General features: G+C 32.0%; 1 protein-coding gene across 1 annotated transcript; it reads left to right on the top strand.

Annotated features, from left to right (window-relative positions):
* Positions 1 to 7349: 7349 nt before the first annotated feature.
* LOC132751787 (SLIT-ROBO Rho GTPase-activating protein 1-like) lies at positions 7350 to 20483 on the top strand. The gene is made up of 7 exons (XM_060742025.1): positions 7350 to 7358; positions 9701 to 9859; positions 15810 to 15938; positions 17663 to 17884; positions 18810 to 18911; positions 19388 to 19555; positions 20194 to 20483. Exons 2-7 carry the CDS (start codon positions 9704 to 9706, stop codon positions 20308 to 20310), a joined length of 894 nt encoding a protein of 297 aa, XP_060598008.1. The 5' UTR covers positions 7350 to 7358; positions 9701 to 9703; the 3' UTR covers positions 20311 to 20483.
* Positions 20484 to 20612: the final 129 nt, after the last annotated feature.

Genomic DNA, 20612 nt, shown 5'->3' with positions numbered 1-20612 from the left:
AACTGACGGAAACTAATTTTGGGTGGGGTGAATAAAAATCGTTTAATGCAATTTAATTTTAAAATATATTTTAATTTTTTTTTCTTCTTTTTTCCTAAAGAGTAATCAAAAAAATTGAGTTGCTTTAGCAAGTACTTTTGTGCTCCGAAAATACAAAAGCCCTTTTAACTGGCAAAATTTTTAAGTTACGGGTTTTTGGGTGCGATAAAATGACTGTAGGGCTTTTAAAAGGGTTCGATTTTTCTTTAAATCAAAATTGTTGTACATTTTTTCCAATGATTAAAACAAAAACCCCTCTACCATATAGGGCCCCCGTTTCCTAAAATTCTGAAATCTTTCTTTCCATAAAATTTACTTGAAAAAAAGGTTTTGTATAACCTCTAAAATAAGTTTTTAAACTTAATTAAAATAATTAATAATAATTATCCTGTAATAATTAGGATTGGGAAAAAAGGTAACCTTTACTCTAAATTTTAAAGTTTAAAAATGGGAAATTTGCCCAAAAATTAGTAAAAATTTAAAGAAACCAATTAAAAAATTTTGTATAAATTAACCCCACTTTAAAAAAGCAAAAAAATTTAGAAAAAAAGATTTAATATGTGAATAAAGGGCCCTTTTTTACTTCATGGGGTTTTCTAAGATTTTTTGTACAGCGGGCTGTAAAAACTGATATTTTTTTCTATCAAAAATAAAAAATTGGGGAACATTTCAGAAAACCCTATAAAATACAGTGAAAGTACTTTTCGTTGCTGTTTAGAGCTAGAGACTGAAAAACCCAAAGGGGGAAAAAAATCTTTGGGTGGAAAAATTTTTTTTAAAACGTTGCTTAAAAACAGGCAAATTTTTGTAGGCAATAATTGGGGGCCTTTTGTCGGAAAAAAAACAAAAATTTAAATTTCAAACTTCAGCAGTCTTTGGGACACCAAACACCCTTCAATATCTTTTTTAAAAACAGCTGGTGCAAATAACAGTTGTAATTTTGCAGAGCAATTAAAAAAATTACAATTTGTTTAACAAAAAAAATTTAACTGCCAGAAAAAGTAAAGTCCCAATAAAAAATCCCTGACACAGGGCAAAAAAAAAAAAGCTATTGGGGAAATATAATATTAAAATGAGTCAAAACGGTTTTTATGGGTAGTATATAAAAAAAAACAGGGTTTTTGGGGGTTACATTAAAATATAAACCCAAGGAAAATACGTTAGGAAGGTGTTAGCCGGGGAAAACAGTTTTTTTAAAAGGGGTTGAATTTACTTTTACCACAAACGTTTGTTTATTTTTTAATTTTTTTTCCCGAAAGAACGTAATCTATAATTTTTTAATTTACAAAAAAAAGGGAAAAATTTGCCCAAAAATTTTATACTTAAAAAGTATTTTTTGGCCCCTGAAAACAGTAAACTCTTTAGTCACAGGGTACACTTGTTTTTTAACAGTAAGAGTAACCCCGGGGAAAATGAATTTTTAGAAAAAATGAGGGGTAAGGGCTATAATTAAATGTTGAAAGGAAAAAAAGCCTAGTTTTTGAAGAAAAAACACGGGGCCAGATATTTTAAATCACAAAAAGTATGAAGGGGTTAAATAAGCAAATACACAAAGTGTTTGGTATACACTGGTTATGGGTAGTATAGTTAATATTCAAAGCAATGAAAAACACAGAAAACGGGAAAAAAAATGATGTGCTCGGGTAATATAATAAATAACACCCAAAACCCAAAAAAGGAAAATAAAACCAGTTTTTTTTTTAAAAAATTTCAAGTTCCATTGAAAGAAAAAACAAAAAACATACAATTTAATTTCAAATTTCTTCCAAGGTATTTGGGGAACATAAGAAAGGATGGGGGCGTTTTTCACCAGTGCATGTAATACAATAATAGATCCCTTTTTCAAATTTTTCTTTTTAAATTTAAAATTTTTTTTTTCTGACAACATAAATAGTTTAATTTAAAAAATTTGGGAAAAAAAATACATGTATTTTAAATGAAAAACCTTTTCTGAATAAATGGAAGAAACAAAACGAAAATTATCGTGACTATTGGGTTTTTTTGATAGAATTTTCAAAAATTTTTGTGCAATACTTATCTCATTTTTAAAATTAAACCCCTTTGGGGAGAAAAGAATATTTTAAAATTTAACTAATATAAGTATAAAACATTAATTGACCCTTGTTTTTTAAAATTTACACGGGGGATTTAAAATAGGGTTAACAAAAACTCAAAACTTTATATTTCAAACAAAATTGAATAAGAATGTACTGTAAGAGGAAAAACTAACAGAAAAAACAAAAACCAACATTTGTGGGGTACAGTTTGGTTTTTTCGGACCCCAAAAATTAGGCGACAAAAAAAACCCGGGAAAAAATTTTATATATTTCGGACAAATAAAGGGAAAAAACTCCCTTTTATTCGTTTTTTTTTCAAAAATTGGGGGACTTAAACAATCGAAACTCGTTTAAAAAAAGACTGATAAATTTTCCCTTTTTAAAGTGCGTATCAGGTTGACGTTTAATTTTTCAGGAAAAAAATACTTCAATAACTCCTCCCTTCTGAAAAAATTTTTTATTTTTTTTTGACAATCATCACAATTATAATTCTGATTTAGCAAAGCACAATGCTATTTTTTCAAAAAATTTTCAAAAAGACAAAAAATATTGGGAAAAAAAAATGCTCATACCCACTTTTGTTTTTGCTCCCCGTCCCCCATTAGGGCGAAACGCGTGAAAATTTAAACCCCGCTTTTAAAAGGAAATAACCGGGACCCCTATACGTTCAACCCCCTGCCCCAAGCTTTATTTTTAGGGTTGCTGTTTGTTTTAAAGAAAAGTCTTTAGTTTTTTGTGATCCCCTCGTTGTTGTTTTTCATGGGAAAAAAATCAGCACTTTTAAATTTTATACCCTTTCTTATCAAAAACAAAAGGGGGCAGTTTTAAAAAAAGGGCCATTAAACTTTTAGTTTTACACCCATTTTAAAAAAAAAATCACTATAATTTTTTGGAGTCTCTAAAACATTTAAATTTAATGAATAGCACCCCTTTTCCCCCCGCAAAATAACAATTCAAATTTTATTTATTTCTTGAAAAACAAAAGGAAGTTAAAAATGCATTTACTCACCAAACAAAAAATCATTATTTTGGCAAAAAAATTAAATGTAAAATGACCCCTTTGGAAAAAGAAAAATTGATAAAACAAGAGGGTTTAAAAATTGTTGAAAAAGAAAATTTTAATTTTTGTTTTTCACTGCCATTGTGTTAAAATTTCGGGGCTGACATCTCTAAACCTTTTAAAATAATCTTCAGCAACATTAACAGCTTCAACTCTATTCAATGTTCATGTGGTATATACCAAAGCATTTGGCTTTGCTTAATCCTTTAAATATTTAAACCCCAAAGAGTATTTAGGGTAAAAAAAAGCTGTAAATTTTTTTTTAAAAATGATGTTCAAAAATTTTCCCAAATTGAATTTTTACAATTGGGTCTTAAATATTAATAATGAAGTCAGTCTTTAAACCATCCAGCTTGCATGTCCCCTTTCTGACTTTAAGGGGGAAAATTGCTGTAAACCAAAAAGTGATTTAAACCTATATGCCACCCGTAAGATCAGGCCCCGCCTTCAATCTGTGCAGTCGTAACTGTTGAACTCAATTTTTGATTTACTTAAAATTCAATGGGGCTGCAGGGGAAATCCATTTTGTTTCAGTCTATACAAAGATTTTGTTTGATACGAAATTTACTTGTAAACCCAGAAATTTACGTATTATGAAATTACCCAAAACCATCAAATTTTTGGACGGTTGGGGTTAATTGAAAAAACAGGACAAAAAAAGCATTTTTTTATTTCCTCGCTATAATTTTTAAATTTGGGTTTTAAAGCTCTATCTTTAAAACATAAAATCCCGTTAGGCAAACAAATTAAATCAGTCACCTGCCACCAGACTTGTCTTTTTTATTTTTAAAAAAAAACTGCCAGTAAAGAGTTAACAGTTGATGCGATGAAAAACCGAATTACATCTGACTGAAATAGATCTTTTAAAAATGATGAATTATATTGTTCAAAAGGGGAATCTCTGTGGTAGAAAAAGTGATTGGAAAGGTGCATAAATTTAGGGGTTTGGTTATTAAATTAGAAGTGAACAAAATTATAATGCATAAGGATATCACAAAATTTATGCTTTTAAATTTTTCGTTTTACCTTTCTTTTCTGATGATTTAACAAATTTGAAAAATATAATATAAAACATGAAAATTTCAAAAAAAAAAATTCACTTTAAATCCTTTTTGATACTGAAAAGATCCAATTGAAAAAACAGTACCACCTTTTGTATGGAGGTCTATACATTAAAGCATCTGACCATGACTTACTGTTGGCTAAAAAATTTTCAGATACCCAAAAATTTGATACGAACTTTTTAAAATTTAAGAAATTACCCCCTTATCTTGTAAAACCTTAAATGGAAAAAACCATAAATCTTTTTTGGGAAAATTCATTAAAACATTTGGGGGCCATAGAGACTCCTTTTTATTTTGAAATTGGAGTCCAGTTTTTTTGGGCAGCACTGGTGCTGGGTAATTTAGCCCCTGTGAGCCCAGAAGTCCATTAAAGAGAGTTGTTGGAGATTAAGGGGTTATTACATCATGTTGTATCTATTCAATTTATACAATTTTGTAACAGAATTAAGCCAAATACAAATGCTGGTTTATTGTACAATATAAACGCACAAGGGATAAAGAAATACACCAAAACATTTTGATGGAAAAAATTAGGGGGGAGAAACATCACATAGGAAAAAAATTCGGGAAACGTTAATGAGAAACAGTTTCAAAAAATTTAAAATTTTTGGGGGAAAAATTGGAATGGGGGGGTTCCAAATCAATTGTTTTGTTTTTAAAAAAAATTTTTGTTTATTGTTAAATTTTTGTAATAAAGATATATTTGGGCTGACAAAATTTTAAAGAATTTAAAAAAATTTCTTTTTTAAAAATCGAAAATCTTTAACGGTTTTGAAATTGATCCATAAGGGTCAAATCTAAAAATCCCCCTAATTAACAAAATTTTCCCGACCCGTTTCAATAAAAATATATAGAGGATATTGAATGAGAGTAGATTTTAAAATAAATTTATTGAAAGGAGTTGTAATAAAAAATCATCATTATGCGAGCCTCTGGCGACATAATATTGTTGTTTTCAAGGAGTTCAATTAAATTTGTATTGAATCTACACGAATAATAATATTCTTTTTATCACATATACAAAATAAGAACAGTAAATTTGTTTAAATGAGTAATTTTTCAATGACGCGTCTATAGTGTAACGCTAACATTTAATAGCGGCTTTAATGCTATTTTTATATAAGCGCAATTTTAGAAATGTTAGGGTAAAAAAGGACGCTTATTAAATGCTGTAATGACAAAAAAGTTATCATCAACAAATTGTGCGCCGGGCTTTTTATTATATAGACAATGATCGCCCTAATTAAGACCAACATCTAATTAATATCAGTTTTGTAAAATCCTGTCCAAGGGGCCGTCAAAATATTTGAGACTAGAAAAAGCATTTTTTAGGTAAATAAACATTGTGAAAAAAACAACAAAAAAAACAATACCTGTCTTTGGAAATTTGGGAACACATATCGGGTTTTGAGGACAGGCTGATTCTTTTAATTTTTTAATGCAGAATTTTAAATTTTTGGTAAAGAATTTTTCTCTTTTCTAACCAAACTTTTTAAAAGAAAATCTGGGGCTATGGGGGTTGTTAACTTTACCAATAAATCGGGAATTTGTTTATTTCAGACGAGAACATTGGACAAATTCAGCATTTTCAATTGTTGGTACAATTTTTGGAAATAACACGTAACAGAGTCAGACCAGGAATACTCGCAAAAATTTTTGGGCCCCATGTTTAAAACCCGTTTATCAGAGTACAAGAAAATCTAAACGAATATTTAAAAAGGTAAAAATTTAAGCTCAATGGCCCTTTTTGGTAAAATTTTATTTCAAGAATTTAAAAATTTAATTTATCAGTTTTAACCTTACATTTGGTATCTACCCTCTTTTTAAAAATTCAAGCCCTGGCGAAAAAAATTTTAACACTTGATCCTTTCTAAAACCCAACCTGTACTGGGTCATAGAAAAACATGGTGGAAACCCGAGTAGGTTTTAACCCATACCCGGGGTTAGAGGGAAAGACACCTTAACCACTGGGCGTGACAATTTTTAAAAAAATATTGGAGGAGAGGGAAAATTCAGTTTTTGGTAAAATCGGGTTTTTTGTCTTTTTTCAGCAACTTTGCACAAAAAATTATAGAAACCAATTGACAAATAATTAAAATGAGAATTATATATAAATATATTTTCCTCAATAAATTTTCCCGCAAAAAATTTCCTTCAAGATAAAAATGTTAACCAAAACAAAATTAATTCGACAGACTTTCAGGGAATATAATCGCATTGGAAATGTCTGTCAGGTATTGATCAGTGCCTTGTAGGATATTTTTTTCTGTATGTTTTATATGGATATTGATGATGACATATTTATCTAGGTTACACAAGAGACAGGGCTTTTTTTGTCAATATCTGTATAACTACCTTATGTTTCTGAATTTTATTACTCTGCTATTAAAAATTGTAAAACAATATAATGATACAATTAAATGAGATGATGCAATGTGGTATTTTTAGATTTCAGATAAATTTTAATAGGCCTGGGCTAGGAGGCGAAAGAAAAATTTAATAGAACAATTTTGGGGAAAAAAAAGGTATTATATGGGGCCAGTCAGTTATGATTATATTCTATTTAAAAAAATTTTCTTCTTTTGGCTGAAAAAGGCTCATTTTGGTCTAAAGATTGTTTTCTTTTTTTCCATTTTGAGAGAATGGGGAGAACCCATAAAGATAGCTAAAAATTTCTGTATAACTACAAAAGGTAAATATATCCAAAAAGTTTTTTTTATGACTACAAAAAAAAAAGGGTGTTTAAAAAAAACCTATATAACACAAAAGGTTTAATATAAGCAAATTTCCCAAATTTAAAAGAAAAAGGAAAAAATGTGCCAAAATTTGAAAATAATTCCAAAAGGTAAATTGAAAAATCTCCAAATTTTACTATTAAGGTAAAGTGTAAAAAATCCCCTTTTAGAAGTCAAAAAGGTAATATGTGTCAATTTTCCTTATGAACTACAAAAGGTTTTAAATGTGTTCAAAAATTTTCCTTATGAACTACAAAAGGTAAATGTGTCAAAATTCCTTATGAACTACAAAAGGTAAATGTGGTCCAAAACTCCTTATGAACTACAAAAGGTAAATGTGTCCAAATCTCCTTTATAACTACAAAAGAAATGTGGTCCAAAATCTCCTTATGAACTACAAAAGGTAAATGTGTTCAAAATCTCCTAATTAACTATACTTAAAAGGTAAATGTTCCCAAAATCTCCATATGAACTCCAAAGGTAAATGATTGTGTCCAAAAATTTATTTATGAACTACAGAAGGTTAAATCTGTCCAAATCTCCTAATTAAACTCCTAAATGTTAAAAATGTGTCCAACATTATTTTTAAATTTTGTATGTATCAAATGTAGGTACACCCTAAATTTTTAATGAAATGCAAAATGATCAATAAATACAAAAGAAAATATACTTCAGTATACTGCAAACCTAAGTTTCACATGCCGAATGTTCTTAATGAAAGAAAAAATGTTTCATTTAGTTTATAAACTACAGATGGTGAATGTAAATGTTGAATGGCAAGAAAAAAAAATCTTGAAAAAGTATTTTGATTTCTTATAGAACTTTGTAATACAGTGTTCAAGTCCTCGTGTTATATCATCAATAGAAACTGGGAAGGCTTTGTGGGGAACCTTGTTTTTTTAAAATGTAAGATCAAACAGTAGATTATATCCACCCCTGTATGATTTGCTGCTGTAATAAACATCAAATTATTAAGTCCCTTTTATGATGTGGTTTTGTCAGCAAAACTTTCATATTTCTTGTGTTGTTATGTAATTCTAATGTTTTGTTGTTTATGTGTATATAATAATGTCTTGTTCAAAATCATTTCCTTATGAAGTCAGCTTGTAAACAGTTTTTTAAAAGACAAAATTGAATGATTGCTAATTTGCTTTTCGATGTCGGGTTGGTTATTTGAGTCCAGTTTTTCTTCCACATAGCCTTCATGGCTTTTGGGTTAAGTTGGACCTCCCCCCCAAACCATTCAATTTTAAAATGTTTTTTTGCAATATTCTGTAAATGCCTAAAATGAATATATTAGACAGTCCAAAAACAAAACTTCCTCCAAATAAAGAAATAAAATGATAGTTTCCTAACTTGACCCGCGTTGATCAGGTAGACATAGCATTTTCACAATCAGAAATGAACTCTGGAAACCTTAAAGAAATGTCATGAATGACTGAAATGTTCAAACCACTAATATTGTTATTGTAACTTCAAGGGTTTGTTCAATGTCACCTGACTTGTATTAAACTTTGTAAAAAATTTTGTTACATCTGTAGATTATTTACTTTAAAACCCAAAATACATATAAATTTAAACAGAAAATCATGCTGAAACATCAAAGAAAGTTCATTTTTAGCGTGAATTTTTGAGTACATAAGATCAAAATTTTTATATTTTTTGGGGTTCACCATTATTTTTTTTGCCCTGAATTTTAAATGTCCCCTTTTTAAAAGCGGCTTTTTCCAAAAGTTAGCCCCACAAAAAAAAAAAGTAATAAGTACAATTCAAAAGTTTTCCAAAATTCAAAAAATTGTATGAGGTCCTTAATATAGTGAAATCAAATTGAAAACAAATGTTCTTAGTAAAATTTTGGTTACTTTCATTTTATGCTAAGATTTTTGTGTTTTTTAATAGAGAAACAAATTATTGATGATCATATTTATGTTCTCTGGGAAATAAGCAACCTTCTCTTGAAATATTCTAAAAGGATCTGTGAGTGACAAAAAAATCTTGTCATGTTTATTCATCAAGTATTGAAAAAAGATGTTCTGGAAAGATTTTAAGAATTTTCATGCCAGTTGTGTATGCGAAGAAAGCAAAAAAGTGCATTGCAACAATTTTTGTTTGATTTTTGTTCCTTTCTTATCAGGTTGCTGCAATATAAAACACACACAATGATTTATTGTAGGTTAATTCTGAGAATATTTTAGCCTAGTCCTTGATCTAAATTTGAAAATTCCTAAGTCTGTATTTCTAAATGAAAGTTATTTCAAAGTTTATTCTGATAATGATAATTTTGGTTTGATTATTTAAAAGTAGGATATACAACAAAATGCATGTACATGTACTTGCTGCTGAGTGAATATTGGACTTTATTTATTTGATAAAGAATAAGGTGTTGTGGTCATCTACTGCAACAAAAGATAATAAAAACAAAAGAATTGTTCCATATTAAAATAAAAAGAAAAAAACAAAGTCACTAAGGAACGCCCGAAAACTTGAAAATATTGCAGGATCGGTTTGATTGAACCTGTTCATCAACATTATTATTTAATGTAAGCCTTATTGCATAATGTAAGCTACTCCCTCCCCCACCCTCCCCAACAATGGCTTATTCAACATTAACACACTATCATGGTGAATTTTAGAATTTGAAAAATCTGCAGATGTGTTCATAACCGTGTTGATTATGGAACCTTCATCCAAACTCAGGTTTTATAAGCAAAATATTTGTCTGACATTTCTACATGTATATTTCAGGCGATGAAGACATATCATCAATATCAGATGGAGAGTAAGCAAGCCGAAGAGGCTCTGAAGAAGGTCCAGTCACAAAAGGCGAAGGTGGAACAACAGCTCTCGGGAAAATCCTTGTCGGGAAGCCGAAAGTTCAAGAAGATTGAAAAATTAGAAGATGAGGTAAATGTCAATTTACATCAAATGTTAGAATAGTTAATCTAGTACCTGCCGACTTGCGGTGATTCCAGTTTTGGAGCTGTCCGTTATCAATTTTAGGAATATCAAGATGAAAATTTAAAGTTAGTTCGGGCAACAGTATAAATTTTCCATATGAGGGGTACATGTATTTTGGCATTTGTAGATTGTATGAACTCTGTCCAGTGTATAAATAGATGATGTTCCAGTTTAAGAAATACGGTTATCAACCTATATAACTGATTCCCTAGAATAATATTAGTAATAGAAATATTTACTCACAATTACCTAATGCTACTTCCTTAAAAAGTAATTTATTTTGTCAAGATAAATAGCAGCTATACTATATTAGTATTTTATTTGATACAGAATATATTTTGATCTTTATAGATGTCTATTTGTGTGCATTTGAATTGTGATATAATTGACCATTTGTTATTCCTTAGAAAATAAATGAGTTCTCATGTGATTTTATGATGCTGCATGAAATGTCAGAGCAATGACTCAGCATAATATTACTCCCTAATGTCTACTAAAGTCTGTATAGGCATATCTTATAACATCCACTGAAAACTATATTGGTGTCCTAAATGTCATCTACAAGCAATCATATTGACATGATTAATGCCATCTACAAGCAATCATATTGACATGATTAATGTCATCTACAAGCAATCATATTGACATGATTAATGTCGTCTACAAGCAATCATATTGACATGATTAATGTCATCTACAAGCAATCATATTGACATGATTAATGTCGTCTACAAGCAATCATATTGACATGATTAATGTCATCTACAAGCAATCATATTGACATGATTAATGTCATCTACAAGCAATCTTATTGACATGATTAATGTCATCTACAAGTGATCATATTGACATGATTAATGTCATCTGTTTTTGACTAATGTCATCCATATAGAGGCCACAGCCAACCTCCTTTAAACTGTATTGCTTGCTGCATAAGACCATAGTTTTAATAAGCAATAGACAGATTCAGTTTCAAAACATTGCATGTCCAATACATAAAGGTTAACAAAAAGAAGATGAAGGGAAGCAGAAGTTCATCTTCACAGCTGGTTCTTTTCTCTGTGTTTTCATATAGCATCTAAAGTAAAAATTGATTTTAAGAATGTTTTTCTGCACTTGTATATTTTTGTTTGTCTGTAACAGGATAATGTGTACCGAGAATGAACTCTGTTAAAGCTAAGAGGTTTATTCTAGGTAACTCTGTTTATATGTTTAAACCAAGAGATTTTATGGAGTGGAAAACAAAATTAATTAAGCGGTTTACCGGAGGGGACTTTAGGTTTACCCTCCGTCCGTCTGTCCGTCTGTCTGTCTGTCCGTCCGTCCGTCCGTCTGTCCGTCCGTCAGTCCGTCCGTCCACAAAACTGGATCCCGCGATAACGCAAAAAGTACTGAAAATATTTTAATGAAACTTGATATATGGATAGATGGCAGTATGGAGATTATGCACATTTTTTTCTTTTCTTCCTATGTTGAAAATTCTGGTTGCTATGGCAACAAATAGACTGAAAATATGGCAAATTTTACACATAACCTGGATCCAGTGATAACACAAAAAGTACTGAAAATATTTTTATGAAACTTGACATATGGGTAGATGGCAGTATGGAAATTATGCACATCCTTTTCTTATCTTCCTATGTTGAAAATTCTGGTTGCTATGGTAACAAATAGACTGAATTTCAAGATTTCTTATTCTAGTTTTTAAGTTTTTTCACTATAAGTTCTTTATTTCTAAAGGTATTTTCTTCAAACTTTAAATATAAGTTGCTTGTCATCAACCACATCATATGTGACAAGGTTTACAACTCTAGCACAAAATTTATCAGAATTATCTCCCTTGAACTTAAAATTTTCAGGAAAAAAAACCTTGTTTTTTTTTAATAACTTCTTTTTTTGAATGTATCTACTTCAAACTTCATATAAATGTTTCTTATTATCACTCAACATTTGTGTGTGTTCAATACTCTAGCAAGACTATTTCCAGAATTATGCCCCTTTTGAACTTAGACTTTTTTTTGAGAAATTGGTAATTTTTACTCCAACTTCTTCAATCATGATAGGATTTTAAAAATGTTATATTTTGATAATAGGGATGTTTAAAAAATAACTTTAGAGTGTCCTTCAGTCTGTCTGTCTGTACATAAAAACTGTTTCCTGTGATTACTTTTAAATAACTTTTTTAACAAATTTACTTAAAATAGGAACATAAGTGAATGGCCAATGGCCCTTCAGAATGTTGCTTGGGCTCTTACCGGTAGGGGACTTATGGATTGCTTGCAATACTATGATAATTGCTTGTTTGTTTATGTTTTTATTTTTGAAGAGTCGAGACTGTTGTCTGCTGTTTGTCTTTCTTACAGTATCATAAAAATTACTTTAAACATCCAGGACAATTCTAGACGAGGATCTTTTAGATCTAGCTCAATTCATGGAACAGCCATTGTTATTTGAAAATGCTAAATACATGTTCAAGTGAGGGTGATCAGAAATAATATTCAGAAACAGCAAACTGAAGCTGGTGCAGTACTCTGTAACTTTAGGATATAACTAAATGATACTGGTATTGGCTGGATCACCACTGGTGATGACCTGATCTATGCCTGCTATTCCAGGGGATCAACAGGGACGTGGCTAGGCTATACCAGTGTCTATTCTAGGACGCGCGATTACGCGATTCACGCTAGTATTTCACAGATTGCGCACAATTCAAAATCATGTGCGTGAAAATCGCGCATCTATAAAAAATGTTTATAAAATCGTTAAACTTCCATTCTGCATTATATTTGGTTGCTTTGTTTACATTTACACCGGAAACTGAAGGGAAGTAATTGTAAGCTAATTATAATAATTTAGTACCGTATTGTACGGGTTACTTGAGTTGACGGAAATTAACAGAATGTTCCTTACTGGCCGGAACTAGTTTGCTACTGGTCTGACAGTTGGGCGCCATTTTAGTGTAGAAAATAATCAAGAACTAGAAATGTGTCCATAGGACACGGATGCCCCCACACGCCACTGTTCTGTCAATCTTATGACTCTAGGTCAAATATTTTTTGGACTACATGTGACACAAGTTGAAAACTAAAAATCAACAAAGGGCCATAATTCTGTTAAATTTGGTCGCAGCAAAAATTCCTTCCTTTACTACCATCTACACATTAAGGTTGTTAATCCCTGGAAGTTTAAGCAAAATCTGCCATCCGGTTTAAGAGGAGTTGCGTTCACAAAATTTCTACATAGTATATAATGAAAAAATAAAAAAAGGGCCATAATTCTGTTAAATTTGGTTGCAGCAAAAATTCCTTTCTTTACTGCCATCTACACATTAAGGTTGTTCATCCCTGGAAGTTTAAGCAAAATCTGCCATCCGGTTTAAGAGGAGTTGCATTCACAAAATTTCTACATAGTATATAGTGAAAAAATCAACAAAGGGCCATAATTCTGTAAAATTTGGTCGCAGCAAAAATTCCTTCCTTTACTATCATCTACACCTGAAAGTTGTTCATCCCTGTAAGTTTAAGCAAAATCTGCCATCCAGTTAAAGAGGAGTTGCGTTCACAAAATTTCTACATAGTATCTAGTGAAAAAATCAACAAAGGGCCATAATTCTGTTAAATTTGGTCGCAGCGAAAATTCCTTCCTTTACTACCATTTACACATTAAGGTTGTTCATCCCTGTAAGTTTAAGCAAAATCTGCCAACCGGTTTAAGAGGAGTTGCGTTCACAAGATTTCGGGACGGACGGACGGACGGACGTTCTAACAGGAGAGTAATTATGTGGCTACTCTATTGTTCTCTCTATTGTTCTTTTTAGCCACGCAAAAGAAAATAGCCACATAAAAGCATTACGGAATAAATGACATCAAAGAGAAAGAACAGTTACCTATTGTCCCTCTAGCCACATGATTACTCTCCTGTGAGTGCGGATGGACTGATTGACAGATGGACTGACGGACAAGTGCAACGCTATATGCTCCCACATTGTGGGGGCATAAAAATGAGACAATTCCTAGCTTGGCTACGCTCTAAACGTGAAAGATAGGTCTTTTTTTTGTATTGTCAATCCCTCAATCGCGACAGTTCTATAATGATTTGTTTTCGTAAAAAAATTAAGGGGGCACAACTTCTGTTATTTGTGCCGTGTGGCGGCTGTAAAAAGTCTCCCCGTACATTTAATCAATGATGTTATATTTTCGATCCTTGAAGATCGTTCAGCACGACATTATTGTTGTGCTTGTGGTACTTTTAGTTTCAACTTTTCGGCATTTTCTAGTTGGGTGGTTCCAATATTCCTACTTGAATAATGTTGAATCACCCTTAGGATATGTTGCCTGCTTTTTAAATTTGTCTTTTGACTTCTTATCTGTGATACGCAGGCTTCATAACCTCTGAACCCCTTTCAAAATTCTATTTTATTTAGTTCCGCCCATTGTTTTCTCGTTTAGGGCACACGCTTTTTATTACTTGGGGACCATACGCCGCTTTTCATGGAATGGCACGGAAGTGTCACATTGAATGTTCCATGATAACCGCCGTATGAACACATCTGCGGATGTTTCTAGATTCAAAATTCTACCATTTCATGTTTAAATGTTGAATTCTGCTTAAGCCGGTGCTAGGGGGCGTGGACGGTAATTTGCATTTTCCAATACCGTCCATGAATAGGCTCAATCAAACCGAGCCTGCAACATTTTCAATTTTGCCGTGTTGGGCTTTCTTTAGGGATTCTTTATTTATCTATTTTATGATCACATCCGTGTTATTTGTGCCGTGTGGCGGCTGTAAAAAGTCTCCCCGTACTTTTAATCAATGATGTTATATTTTCGATCCTTGAAGATCGTTCAGCACGACATTATTGTTGTGCTTGTGGTACTTTTAGTTTCAACTTTTCGGCATTTTCTAGTTGGGTGGTTCCAATATTCCTACTTGAATAATGTTGAATCACCTTTAGGATATGTTGCCTGCTTTTTAAATTTGTCTTTTGACTTCTTATCTGTGATACGCAGGCTTCATAACCTCTGATCCCCTTTCAAAATTCTATTTTATTTAGTTCCGCCCATTGTTTTCTCGTTTAGGGCACACGCTTTTTATTACTTGGGGACCATACGCCGCTTTTCATGGAATGGCAGGGAAGTGTCACATTAAAGGTTCCATGATAACCGCCGTATGAACACATCTGCGGATGTTTCTAGATTCAAAATTCTACCATTTCATGTTTAAATGTTGAATTCTGCTTAAGCCGGTGCTATGGGGCGTGGACGGTAATTTGCATTTTCCAATACCGTCCATGAACAGGCTCAATCAAACCGAGCCTGCAACATTTTCAATTTTGCCGTGTTGGGCTTTCTTTAGGGATTCTTTATTTATCTATTTTCTGCTGCCTTAGTTTTAATTATTTTATCGATTGAACACCTCAGTTTAAACTTAATGCAGACGATTTAACATTGGCAGTTTACATGGGCACCCCTTGATTTTGAAAATCGCCCCCTTTTTTGAAATAGAGGGGGGAAAATCACCCCTAATTTTGAAATCCTAGAATAGACACTGTATACAGCCCTGTATGTCTGCAAAAACTGGGAACTAAGTACTAAATTATACTGGAACTTGCTCCGAGATGTTTGATAATTGAAGATACTACTCTTAAACCGAGAGGGGTAGGCGGGGTAAGCAGGGGGTAGTGGGGAAGGCCAGAAGGGGTTCTTAATAATGTCAGGAATATAATATTGCAATTCAAGAAAATGTACATGTTTGAAGGCTATATCCTTTTGTTCTAGTCTTGGGTAGTTTCATTTATGCAATACCTGTATTGTACATGTACATGTATTTATAGAAAAATTCTTACAGTTCATTCTTTAACATGTTTTCTGTACTTGTCTATTTTTATTTTTTACAGAAACAAGATAAATACTCCGTGAACAAATTAAAAGCATTACATGCTAGGAATGAATATTTGTTGAATATAGAGGTCGCCAATGCAGCTATAAATAAATACTTCTCAGACGATGTCTCTGATTTAATGGATGTAAGTATTTTAATGTGTTTAACATAGACTTTATGTATTAGTTGTGTTATAGTCAAACCTGTCCTGAAACAAAGACTACACCTCCAAAATGATGGTCATGTAATTAAAAGAACTTGATTCTGATGATTATCATTTTAATTTCCAATTTGAATAACAACAGTACAGTTTAAAGTACCCGCTAATTGTAAACCCGCCCCAGGGAATACTGGAAGGGGGGGGGGGACATTTGACTTAGATTTTCAACTATTTGTAAAGCCCTTCCCTGTGTGGACTGTTAATTAGTTAACTGCACTTTGTGCACTCACAGAGTTGGAATATTTCCCAATAGTTTTAGTGCATTAACAAAATCACCTCATTGACTCATTGGTTTGGTCACTCTGCAGCAGACATTTGAATATTTTGCTGATTAAGATCAGTCTTCTCATAGTCAGTATCCCCTTAATGAATAATCAGCTGTTCCAGATGTCAAAATTAGACTGTTTAATAAAATGTTGAACTTATGTTACAAAATACAAAATATCAGCAATGCCAAAATATAAAATCTCTAGAAAATATTTGCAGGAATTTGAAAATTGTTTATTTTATCTCGAAAATTGTTAGGCATTTCAAGGAAAGTTTGCAGTTTTACTCCTTGTTTTATTTTCGTTTTTATCAAAAAACTAAAATAAGAAAAGATTATCTGCAGATATAAGTTGATGCTGAACATATTGCTGTTTTGTGAACTTGTGATTTTCTTGAGCATGAATTTATTCAACATGTTTCTTACTTGGAGATACAGTAATATAGTAAAACCCCTGTAAAGCAACACCCTTTGAGAGGCCAAGATCTTGGTTGTTGCTGAGTTGTGTTTGCTCTAGAGAGGTTAGATTTATTTGTGAACTTGTACTGTTGGAAAAAAATGAACTTTTGTTGTACAGAGTTAGTTGTTCTACAGAGGGCCACTGTGTGGAGGTTTCACTGTATTTAGAATAAACCAGTTTGCCTTTACAAGAGAGGTATATTGATGCAGGGGAATCTTTTAATTACTTATTAACACCTGTCATATGCATAACTGTATTGTGTGAATGTTCCTCTGCAGCAGGTGTGATTGTTAACATACTTTATGTAAATATGTGTATTTTTTTACAAAAGAGGGATGGTTTAGAAGAGGGTTGGTGAAAAATTTCTTTCCGGCTGTTTATTATAAAAATTATCATGAACATTCAATATGCCTCAGTCTGACTGCCTGTAAATCTTTCGACTCAATGACTGAAGTGTTTTCAGGATTTGAAGGAGAATAGCATGTGTTAAATGATTGGAGAAGTATTTTTCGTCTACTGTTTACATTTGTAACAATTAACAGCCTACATTATAGAGACCAGCTCATAGAAAACAAAAACAAATGATATTTGAAAATTCAACCATATGGTTCTGGGAGTAGATACAAATGTACAATGTATTTAGAATAAGCTACGGGGCCCCAGATACAAAGCAGTCATTAAATCAACAAGGGCTTTTATCCATACTTTTACAACAAGTATTGGTCTGCCCAATTTAGGAACTATTGACTTATGTTTTTAGGTAAATTAGGAGAAAATTGAGTGTCAGCAGAAGCCAAATTACCAAAGAATTTCATGATGAAATATGAAATGCTTATTAGTATGTTTTAATAAGTCTGATAAATTTACTTTTGATGAAGACAATTCTAATATGATTTATAAATATATTTACGTATATATTTTCAGTGTATGGATTTTGGTTATCATAATTCTATACGTGGAACGGTGATGATATATCAGACTGCTCACTGTAACATGCGTAACTCGCACACGGCAGCTATAGATTCATTAAATGATGTCATATCTCAAATGGACCCGTTAACAGACAAACAAAGATTCCTTGAGCTCAATAACCAAGCATTCATGTTGCCGAAAAAATTTGAATTCCAGTCGTGTCGGGGTGACGAGGTACGTTCTTCTATGATAATCATATTAACAGATAATGTAATATTTATAGGGGCGTCTGTGGCCTAGTGGTTATAGACTTTGACTTCAAACAACTTGTCCCTCACCACTGTGGTTTCAAATCCCAATAGGGACTTTGAATTCTTCCAACTAGCTTATGGAATGTTGGTGGTTCTACTCAGGTGCCCATTTGTACCTGAAGTAATGCACAGAAGGGCAATTGAGGTCTTATTCCACCAGTAAAGCTGAAAAGTCAGCATATGACCTCTAGGTCATAACTCAACAAAAAATATACATAATATATTTATTGAATCCTGTCACGGACTTTAGATTCTTTCATGTGAAGAAGTTATCAAGTAGGTCATTAAAGGTTTGTGGTTACTCGGGCGCATGTTTGTGCCAGAAATAATTTTTGAAAGGGCATTTGATGTCTTCCTCCACCAGAGAAGCTGGAAAGTTTCTATATGACCTCTGTAGTGTAGGTGTGACTTGAAATGAAACAAAAACAAACATATAAAAATCGAGTTTTAGCAGTACATTGTGTAAAATTAGAGCCTTTTATAGGCTTAAAGGTATGCAAACTATTATAATCTAGCAGTTGTTCGTTTTTGAAAAATCAGCAGTTTATGTTAGACAGTGTTGAACATTTGAACTCTATTTAAAAAAAAACTTACATAGCTTTTTACTTTTCACCTAAGAGTAAATTGATTTTGCAATGGGCTGTTTTTATTATTTTCCTACAAACAATACTGTAGGCACCAGTAAGCTATCGAGCAAGCTTGTTAAAGGTGGATAACTCTTATCAAGTGCAAGCCTGAACCTGAAAAAATGCTCAGAGGAAATCAGTTTTCACATCCACCATTAAAGCATGTAAACATGTAGTTCATTTTTAAAAAAGGTTGATAAATGTAATGTTACTGTTTTACAGGTCCGACAAATCAGTGCTCAGAAACCCGTACAGGATCAGTTATTACAGAGTTATAAATCCTCACAGAAAGTTCTAGAACAGCTCAAACTGGATAATGATGAGGTAACATAATAACATGTGTCCTGAAAATGGGTTTGCCCTGCTTTGGATATTGTTAAAAATTTTAAGTTAAGATTTTTACAAAATAAGCTACAAACAGTATATATCGGTAGCCTTAACAGACTTCACAGAATGTGCAGGTTGGCTTGGCTCGTTACTGTCAGCAGACTCATTTAGAAGTCGCAGGGTCAAGGTCAAGGTTACCAAGGTTAAGGCCACACCTGAGGGGCACAGCACCCGAGTTTGTTCATGCTCAAAACGATTCTATTATTTCTATTAATTATTCTGAGATAAAGTTGTGTAACACTTTTGAAGAATAACTTTATATTTATTTAATAATACTGGTTTTATTCATGACTGTATGATTTTTCCAGTAAACTGACTTTCATCTTTATATAACAATGTAACTTTATTACCAGTAAGGTCATGTAGGTACAGCTTAATGATCTGAGCTTCATTTGTATTTTGTTTTTATTCAGACATGGAAATCCCTTGAGGCTACAGAGAAGTCCCTTACAGAATTGATTAATAGGAAAGATATAGATGTAACCAGTTTGTTTACAGACGAAAACACGCCACCTAGGTCTCCGCATGAGAGCGACAAGAAACGAGCACAGAGGCTCGAGACAGAAGGATATTATCTACATGTAAGATTATGATTATGATATAAATTTTCCATAAAGTTCCATTATAATCATTGTCATGATAAAATTTTCTTAAATTTCTGTCATGAGATTTATATGACTAGTGAATGGATTCTTTGACGTATTTTCTTAACAATAATGTGTGGGTAATCTGTGTAGGCTGCAACATTTTAAGCTCCCATTTGAGGGGGAGGAAGGGGATATAGATTAGCCCTTTTCCATCTGTCCAGCTGTCTGTACATAGACTAACAAAACAGGGTCATTTGGACACATTTCTTGTTAAAGTCTAGGATCCTAGCACAGCTTTGACTACCGGTATATCTTAAACAGAAGTCACAATTTGACCAGACTTTTACTATGTGGGTTTATGTTCTAAAAAAAAAGTTGCATAAAATTTTATGCCTGTCTTCACAGCTGGTGCTTTCATATGAGAAAGCTATACAACTAAAAAGATTTTTTGTACCCCCTAAATCTTTTACGGTAGATTGAGAGACCTATAGAGGAGACATAATTATCAACAAAATATTGTGTACTTATCTTGGCTTAAATTAAAAATCAAATTGAAGAAATGAATACATGTAATTAGGCTTTCAAATTAACAATACTGGTGTATACTAAAGTATTCTTTTCTTGTTTTACAGAAATTTAGGTCATATACATTGAGTAACAATCGTATAGCCAGGTTACAGGCCAAGTATAGTGCCATACAGAAGGCTTTAGGTGAAGATATGTCATCGTCTGGTGTTAGAATCAGGTAAATAAATCATTCTTTTACATAGTAATACTTATCCTCTTAGTGCAGTAATGAGTTAAGTCTTTCTAAATTTAATAGGAGTTAACCAGTTATTGCACTAAGCAAAAAATCCTGTATATAAGTTGATTATCATACATTACCACTATAAAATTAATATGATACCTGAATCCAGTATATAAATCACTCTTCAATTATATTTTAATACACCATTCTTTTTATCATATATTTCCCTTGTTAAAGCGATGAATCAAGTAAAAATAAAATCATTCTTGTATATAACCGCTGTCAAAATTTTGTTTTAAAAGT

This window comes from Ruditapes philippinarum, unplaced genomic scaffold, assembly GCF_026571515.1.
Source record: "Ruditapes philippinarum isolate M1 unplaced genomic scaffold, ASM2657151v2 ctg8577_1_1_1_1, whole genome shotgun sequence".
In the NCBI taxonomy this organism is placed as follows: Eukaryota; Metazoa; Mollusca; class Bivalvia; order Venerida; family Veneridae; genus Ruditapes; species Ruditapes philippinarum.
This window is presented reverse-complemented; position numbering and strand designations above follow the sequence as displayed.

What these genes read in the sequence shown, in the direction of transcription:
- LOC132751787 (XM_060742025.1), top strand. Translation starts at nt 9,704, where the DNA reads ATGAAGACATATCATCAATATCAGATGGAGAGTAAGCAAGCCGAAGAG. An exon ending in TTGAAAAATTAGAAGATGAG is followed by an intron (nt 9,860 to 15,809) that starts GTAAATGTCAAT and finishes TATTTTTTACAG; the next exon opens with AAACAAGATAAATACTCCGT. An exon ending in CAGAAGGATATTATCTACAT is followed by an intron (nt 19,556 to 20,193) that starts GTAAGATTATGA and finishes CTTGTTTTACAG; the next exon opens with AAATTTAGGTCATATACATT.